This window comes from Pleurodeles waltl, chromosome 1_2 (assembly GCF_031143425.1).
Source record: "Pleurodeles waltl isolate 20211129_DDA chromosome 1_2, aPleWal1.hap1.20221129, whole genome shotgun sequence".
Classification (NCBI taxonomy): Eukaryota; Metazoa; Chordata; class Amphibia; order Caudata; family Salamandridae; genus Pleurodeles; species Pleurodeles waltl.
Window position 1 is genome coordinate 396,824,402 of NC_090437.1, and position 8,821 is coordinate 396,833,222.

General features: G+C 46.9%; 1 protein-coding gene across 1 annotated transcript in view; it reads left to right on the forward strand.

Moving 5' to 3' along the window:
• Positions 1–1,826, forward strand: part of DNAJC25 (DnaJ heat shock protein family (Hsp40) member C25) — a 61,300-nt gene extending 59,474 nt beyond the window's left edge. The window contains exon 4 of the mRNA XM_069239996.1: positions 1,547–1,826. Within this exon, the coding sequence (XP_069096097.1) occupies positions 1,547–1,669 (123 nt within the window). The 3' untranslated portion in view covers positions 1,670–1,826. The remainder of the gene's footprint in view (positions 1–1,546) is intronic.
• Positions 1,827–8,821: the final 6,995 nt, after the last annotated feature.

The window sequence follows — 8,821 nt, forward strand, 5'->3', positions numbered from 1 at the left end:
TGGGAAAGGCTGTATTGTCTGGATCTAAAGAGAGCGTTGAGCTTCTACATGGACAGGACCTGAGAGTTTAGGGTGGACGATTAGCTTTTTTTGAGCTATGTGGGCAAGATGAAGGGCAAAGCCGTTCACAAAAAACATTAAATAAGGTGGGTTATTATTTGCATTAAAATGTTATGCACTTGCAAAGAAATATCCTCCGGAGGGTATTAGAGCTCATTCTACCAGACCTAAGTCTATTACTTCTGCTTTAGCTAGAGGTGTACCTGTTGTAGATATTTGAAAACATCAACTTGATCTTCTTTTCACACTTTTGCAAAGCATTATTGCTTGGACTCAGAAGTGAGAGGGGTGGCCATTCTGCCTGTTGAGTGCTGCAGGATTTCTTGGAGTAGCTAGACAGGCACCTACCTCCGAGTGCAGGACTGCTTTGGGATTCTATGCAAAAGGTGAGGAATGCACAGGTAGATGTATCCATCAAAAGAACAAGTTATTTACCTTCGTTAAAGCTTTTTATGGTGGATACAGTATCTACCTGTGGATTCCTTACGGTCCCACCCATCTCCACGTCGCCTGTTCGGTTATGCCAAGAAGGCTATTATTTGTATATATTGTAGTTATTTGTATTTCTGGCATGTTGTATGTACAGAACATATGAGAATTCTTGTGTTGAGTTAGCACATGTTGTGCTTGCGTTGTTGGTATTCACCCCAAAGGCACAGTTTAAAAAAAAAAAAAGTGGTTGTATCTGACGCCCGCACGCCAGCGAGAACTCCTTATGGCTATGATGACGTCAGACGGAGTTGCATGCGGAGCCGTACAATTGCCACATCTTCGTCGATGTGGAGAGCCAGAAAAAAAAGATTTCCATTGAATGCTGGCGCACTGGGAGAATTCAAAAGGCGACGAATCCACAGGTAGATACTGTAGCCACCCGAAAAAGCGTTACCGAAGGTAAGTAACTTGTTTTTTGTCCCCAAGGAGCAGTGCTGTCTCAACATCACCAACCATGCTTTTTAGGTTTTGCCTGCACAGTGCTTGTGCTGTGGTTGTAAAATCTCAAGTTTAAAAAAACAAAAAGAAAACAAAAAAATTGATAAACCCAATTAATTTTCCATAGGCGAAACCTGTTGACTTTGCGAATACTAGTTTGTCCTATGACTACTATGACCCTGATAGGAAAAAGCTTAGAGTCTGGTCTGCGACAGCATAATTAAAAAACAAATAAATGACATGCCATGTAGAAAGACCTATGTTTTGGAGGTTGGCGAGCTGAGGTAATAGACTGTACAGGGAAGGAATTCTGATAACGGGATACAATAAATAGAAGACCAGGGTTGACAATGGGGAGAGGAGGAGAGAAGGTTCATGGTGAAGGGGTAAAGATTAGGAGGGACTGGGAGGCTTCCCCTAGTCACAGGATGGAAATAAGTAGAAGGAAGGTTTGGGAGGCCTAGTGTAAATTGAAGGGAATGTGGGGTGTTAGGAGGAGTGTGCATACTCCTGTTTCCATGCAGTGTTTTTAATCCTGAATTATGATTTTCTTCAGGTCTATAAACAGGAGCAGGAGGAAGAATTGAAGAAGAAAATGGCCTCAGACCCACGATGGAAAAGATACCGGAGGTGGATGAAGAATGAAGGCCCTGGGAGATTAACATTTATAGATGATTAATTGACACTGCTTCTATGCTGCTATTTCCGTCTACTGCAGAAAATATTTTCATAATTAAATTATCAATTTTTATGTACTCTGCCTTGGGCGACGAGCTGAATGGAGTTAAGGAATCCAGCGGCTCATAATGGAAATAAAAGAATATGTTCAAGGCAAATGAAGATCTCGGTTTATTTTCTTATAAGATTGCACTGATCTATGTTTTCATATGAATGGATTTCAACATTTTCAGCTTAGTATGGATTTGCTCGTGAATGATTATGTATCAAAATATGCAATACAGAAACATGATCATGAATGTTCAGGATTGTATTGCAAAAATTATGTACCCCCATTGAAGAATATTCAAGTCGCCTAGTTTGGTTTGTCAGTCCATTTTACTGTTGCCTGCGAACCAGTACCAGTAAAGACCATGTATGATGGGAGCAGCCTTGTCCCAATTGGTGTAATCTTGAGCAGGTCAACTCAATTTTCTGTAATTTTGCCTAATCATTGACATGTCCAAAAACCTGCCATTCCGACAATGATATCGATAAGACACCTGATGCACAGACAGTGACCAATGGGAAATACCTGATGCAACACAATGTAGTCTGAGTTGATATGTTTTTACCTCTCTGATAAACTTTTAGCTGCAGATTCCATACCTTAGAATATTCCCAGGCATCAGACTGGATCTGTACATTTTTGGAGCAATCCCGTTGCACACCGGTAGGTGACATTGTCAGCTCCTCTTGGCATTGTCTACGCCAGCAGTGACATGCAAAGTGCCTATATAGGGCATGCTGGCCTCAGTTCCTTCTTGTCCATGCCATCGACATGGATCTGGATTGCGCTCCCCTCAGTCACTTTCTGACTGACTTCTTTCGATGTTTTGTTGAAGTCTAGTGTGCCTTTCCTTTTTTGAGGTATGTCCCCAAAGAAGCCCACCGGGCTCAAACCTTGTGGCACATGTCATTGACAAATGTTGGTGATGGACCTCCACTTGGTGCCTCTGTGGTTCCTAGAGAGGGACCATGACTGCATCGTGTGTGGAGTGCAAGGCGATGAACCTCAAGGCCATCCCTGAGTGGGCCATGAAGCTCTTGGCTGCTCACCATGCGACTGTGAAACTGTCCAGGTGGTATTTGCATGGTAGGTCTTGGGACAGCTCCCTCAGTCACTCACGTCAGTTTTCGTCACATTCAAGGACTTCTTCAGGTAAGTCCCAAGAGAAAAAGTCCAAGAAGTTAAAGGGCTCTCTAAATTCTCCATGTCGCTCCAGTTCATCGGACAGCATGAAGGAATGACGCTACAAATCCTGACATTGCTCACAGGTGGTGCCTGTGCAACTGGTGTCAGAAACTGGCCCTGCTCTGCGCTTCCCCGATTTTATTAGAGCAGGCGTGACCTCTGCCCAGCTCAGAGTTTTATGATGCTGTAAGCCTCAGTTTTTGGCTGTCAAGCTCCTCTGGAGCACCTTTGGGTCTGACAGGATTGAGCATGTCTTCAATCGGGGCACCACCAGTGAGACCATCCTCTGCGCCATTGGAACCCTTAGGAGCCATTGCTAGATCCAGATGGGCCCCAGCTGTGACTTTGCAACCTCCTCCGAGGAACTTTCCAGTGGTGCCAAACCCATTGTGATTTCTGACTCTGATACGGAGCCAGACCGGCGTCACAAAATGTCGGCTCTGGTGCTGACCATACCCACACAACCTGGATTCTAGACTGAGCTCTATTTTACTGAAGGGCTTATGGAAGAACACAGATGTAGGCGATCTGAGGATTCCTATGTCTACACTGACTCCCAGCAGAGACCATGGCCGAAGACACCTGGAATGAGGCCATGACTGACCCCAGTGGTCTGAACACCTTACCAAACATTGACCTCCTCTCTTCTCTCACAATGGTTATGGAGGAAGGGGCTTCCTTTGCAAACCTAATCCAGAGGGTAGCTAAGGGTCAGGACCCGCAACTGCCCATGGTTCAAGTCAAAACAAATGTCTTGATGCAGGTGCCTCAACTGGGAGTATCCCCATTTAACCATTACTACCCTACATTGAAGCCCCCGATGATGTCCTGCTCGGGGCATGGGCCAAGGTCAGCACATGACCAGCCTGTGCACAGGACCATTGGTCACCGCCATTGCTTCACACCTCAGGACACAGCCTTCCTCTCCCATCACCCTACCCCTAAGGGCCTGATAGCCCAGTGCCTTCCTTACCACACCACCGGATAGAGAATCCAAGAGGCTTGGGTACCTTTGGTAAGAGGATTTTCTCTTCTGCCAGCCTGGCACTGAGGTTCATGAACACTGCATGCTTATTGGGCTGTTATTGCCATACTGTGTGGGATACGGTTGCCCCAGTGCTGCCTCTGGTACCAGATGAGGCGTGGGCCGTTCTCTCCCAAGTTATTGCTGATGCCACAAAGTTCATGATCTGATGCGGGTTGATTACAACAGACTCACTGGGCAGAGCAATTGCTGCTTCAGTGGGGCTTCAACATCACACCTGGTTGAGGAATACTGCTTTTAAGGCGATGCCCAAGCCTTGCTCATGGACTTGCTCTTTGATGAAAAGCAACTCATTGGCGAGAAGGTAGATCTGTCCTTGGAGAGATTCAAGGGTTGTAGGACCACTGCTAGGTCACTGGGGCTTTCAGTGGCCTAAATACAGCTGAATTCCACGTTGTGTCCATTCCATGACAGCGGTAGGGGCTATCAGCCACATCTTTTACCCCTTATCCACCACAGCCAGTAGACTCAGTCATTTTTGTGGCCAAGGATGCGGCTCCCACAAGGCTTGTAGAGCCCAGAGTCAGAGGTCGTGCAAGTCCGCTCCCTCTCTTTGTCAGCCACTCAGGCACACCTCTTTAGTTTGCCCTCGGCCAGCACAGGCACCTGGTTGGTGGCAGAATCCAACACGATCTGCACCGATAGTGTGAGATTACAACAGACAAATGGGTGCTCCAGATTGTCTTATGGGGTTACGCCTTCCTAATCCAGTAAACCCCACCAGCACTTCCTCTGTGCCAAGATCAGCTGACAAAGAACCACTTTGTGCGCTTGCAGCAGGAAGTACTGACCCTTCTTGCCAAAGGAGCCATTGATAGTGTGCCAGCATCAGAAATAGATTGTGGTTGTAATTCCCGCTATCTTCTGGTGCCAAAGACGGATGGAGGCCTTCATCTCATATTAAATCTGCACCCTCTCAATTAGTCCTTGAAAACCTGCAAGATGATCACCTTGGCTCAGGTGTTATTTGTTCTTGACCCTGGAGACTGGAAGGTAGCATTGGACTTGCAGCAAGCCTGTTTCCACATTTTCATTCTGCCTGCCCACAGATATTACTTATGGTTCATGGTGGGGATGGAGCATTATGAGTTCGCTATGCTCCCCTTTTGCCTTACTGGTGCCTCTCGGGTGTTCCCCAAGGTGATGATGATTGTAGCACATCTGAGGAGGTCAGCTGTTCCAGTCTTCCCATACCTCGATGATTGGCTGTTGAAGGTGGGCTAGGCTCAGGCAGTCGCCTCCCACCTCCAGACTACGGCGGACCTCCTGAACTTGCTGAGGTTCACTATCAATGTGCTGAATTCACACCTGACTCCCTCTCAGATTCTCCCTTTCATCTGAGCTGTTCTGCATACATTGCAGTTTCAAGTTCAGGATATTTGGGCTATGATTCTGATGTTTCATCCTTTATCCTGGATTTCAGTGAAACGGACTCTGAGAAATTTGAGTCTCATTGCCTCATGCATTCTGTTGGTAAAGCATGCCCGTTGGTATATGCAGGCTCCGCACTGGGACTTGAAGATCCAGTGGGCACAGCATCATGAAAATCTCTGGTCTCGTCCAGGTATCAGAGGAAACGTCAAGAGAACTGCAGCGGTGGCTCAGACTGTGATTGGGTCAGCGGCAGACCTCTCTCTCTTCCCCAACTAGAGCTTGCAGTGGTGACCGATGCATTACTTGTGGCACCCACCAGAGTATGGTAGAGAACAGAGGTGTCTGGTGTCCAGCGAATGCTCAGCTCCATATCAATCTGTTGGAGTGGAGAGCGATCCGACTGGCACTTAAAGCCTTTCTTCCTTCTATCCAGGAAAGGCTGGTTCAGGTGGTAATGGACAGCACCATCTCCATTGTGGGCCCTGTTTTAAGAGGCTTCGTGCCTCTGGACATGGCTAGAACGTCAAGACACAATCCTGGTGCTTCAACATCTGGCGGGCTCTCTAAACGTCCACGCTGACAAACTCAGCCGTTAATGCTTGTTTGATCATGAGTGGCATCTTCTGAGTCTGGGGAGAGCCTTGTTTAGATCTATTCGCCATCACTGGGAGTGGGCAGTGGCAGCACTTCGAGGCCCTAAAGTTTCCAAGGCGATTCCTGCTTAAAGACACATTTTATCTTAGGACTGCTATACACCTTTCCACCAATACCACCCCTGTTCATCTTGGTGGCTCCAGACTGGGCACAGAGAGTATGGGATCCCGACCTCCCGAGGATGAGCATCTGTCCTCGGCTAAGACTGCTCATTTGGGAGGATCTTCTGTCGCAACAGGGCAGGGTACTGCACCCGAACCTGTCCACACTCTTCCTTCATGCGTGGAGATTGAGCAGTAACAGCTTAGGGTGCTTGATCTCCCTTCCAAGATATGTGATGGTATTCTAGCAGTCAGGCGTTCTTCTAACAAAACATCTATGCCTGCCAATGGAACAAGTTTCTGGCTTGGTGGACATCCAAATAAGTTGATCCTATGTCTGCACCCTTGTCTGAAGTTTTCCTTTTTGTTCTATCCCTGGCCTGGCAAGAGTTTGCTTTGGGCCCAGTAAGGATATCTGTCTGCCATTTCTGCCTTCCTATGGTTGCTGGAACAACCCTCCCTGTTTAAGTTCCTGTTGTGATTAGATTCCATAAAGATTTATAACACATTTCCTCTTACCCTGTCATTTTCCTCAAAGGGACTTGTATTTAATTCTCATCCTCATGTGTTCCACCTTTTAGCTGATGCACAGTTGTCCTCTACGACACATAACAATCTAAACTGTGGCAATATCATCTGCCAGGAGGAATAGCGATTCGCAGGCACTTCCAGTTAATATTTCATTCTTCTCAGACAAGCTGGTTTTTTGAACCTGGGCATCTTTTCTGTTCAATGTGGTCACACCATTTAACATCGAGCAAACCACCACCCTGCCTACATTTTTTTCCTCCCTCCTCATCTCCCACGTTTGGATCCGAAAAGTGTTTTGTTCTACATTGATTGTACCAAAGAATTCTGGGTGGATGATCAACTCTTTGTTGGATTTACAGGGACAAAGAAAGGGAAGGCAGTTCAAAAAGAGAACCATCTCTCGATGGATCCTCGTTCGCATTAAGATCTGCTACCAGAGCTACAGCTGTAAACACTGTTAGCTAGAGGATTCCCAGTACTGAACATCTGTCAGGCAGCTGTGTGGGCATCACTACTAGATGTTTGCCAAACTTAATACCTCAATAGTCCAGTCTGGCGAGGTGGGAACTTTACCCGTTAGTTCTCCTGGGCTTCTTAATCTAAACAGTCTGCAGACCCACCTCCAGGGAGAGATTGCAGTGGTATCTGGTCTAAGATAGAGAATCTGTGGCTAGAAATCTCTGTTAGATGAACAAGTTACTTAACTTCAGTAACACTTTATCTGGCAGAGACTTTGTCTAGGCGCATATTCCTTACTGACCACCCCATCCTCCCTGGTCTGCAAACTGTCTTCTCATGTAAAAAGATGCTTTAGGACCTCACTTTAGGCACACTAGTTATTGCTCATCAGCTTGGCTCTGTGCTTCTGGTGTGGAAAATCAGTCCTGAACTGAGGTCAGCATGCTGGGGTGGTGCCTACATAGGCACCAGTTATGTCACTCCAGGCATGAAAGATGTCACGTGCAGCTGCATGAGGCCACCTACCAGCGTGCAAGAGGATTGGTCAAAAAAATTCCAGGTCCAGGCTGATACCTGGGAATATCCTAAGGTAAGGAATCTAGATAGTTGCTACCAAGTAAGGCATTGCCAAAGGTAAGTAACTTGTTCTATTTGTTTATAAGAATGAGTCTAAGACTAACATATTGATGCGCACAGATTATGTCAGACATTCCTAAGGTTATTTCAGAAGTTCCCATATCAGATAACCCAGAGGATAAAAGGCCCGTCAAGTGATCACTTGGCAGGAGAGATCCTTTGCCCCAGATTATTGCGCAAGATACTGCCAGAAGATCCCAACAGAGACTGTCGTACTGCTGCAGCATCCTGTTCTGCTTAAAAGGTAATACAGAGCAAGTTTGGGAGGATCTGATGTTTGTTTTCCTTTTGAGGGATCACACTCTCCCAGCTATTAATAACAGCTCCTTTCTGTAAACAGGTCTGCAGTGTATTGATTCTTCCTAAGAAGCTCTAGATGGAGGTTACACTACTCCATACTATCATAGAATATACAGCACATTGGGATTTCATATTTACCTGCATCCCTGGATCCCTGTTCAGGGACTGTAATAACCTAGAAAGAATGAACTATGTGTTAACTGGTGTTGTGTGGGGCTACAACAACCTGATTTCTCCTGTTTAATCGCTGGTACATTGTACTAAGTTCACTTGTCACACCCATGGGCGTGAAAGCAAACCTTGTATGGCTAGGCCAGAGTATTAGTTTACCCAACACAATCTTGCTAAGCAGTGACCTTTCTGGATCTGCTGTTTTGGATGATGTGCATCCCTTGCTACTATTTCTTATTTAGAAGGCAGTGCCCTCATGGCAGAAAAATTAAAGCATGGTTCACAAATTTTTTAATCTGGATGATTTGTAGCAGTGGTCTTGGATTACCCGTTATCCGCACAATTGACATTGCTGGGGGGGGAGGTGGGGGGGGGGGGGGGCGTGGCCGGGCCACGAAGTAAGATGGCCAGCTAAAGAGTGATCTCCGGGCCGGGGCGATCCCGGGGAGGCGACTGGGGCGAGGAGACCGCTGGAGCGACTACCTTATCCAGCGCTGACCCCTTCTGCCACCGCTGCGCTCCTGATCTGCGTCAGGAGAGTCCACAGACACAAGCCTGTGGACCCGCAACTTGCGACTCGCCCTTGGAGGAGAAGGCCTACCCGGAGGGCGGAGTCGCGTTACTTTGACGCCGCGGCCGGCTCGTCGT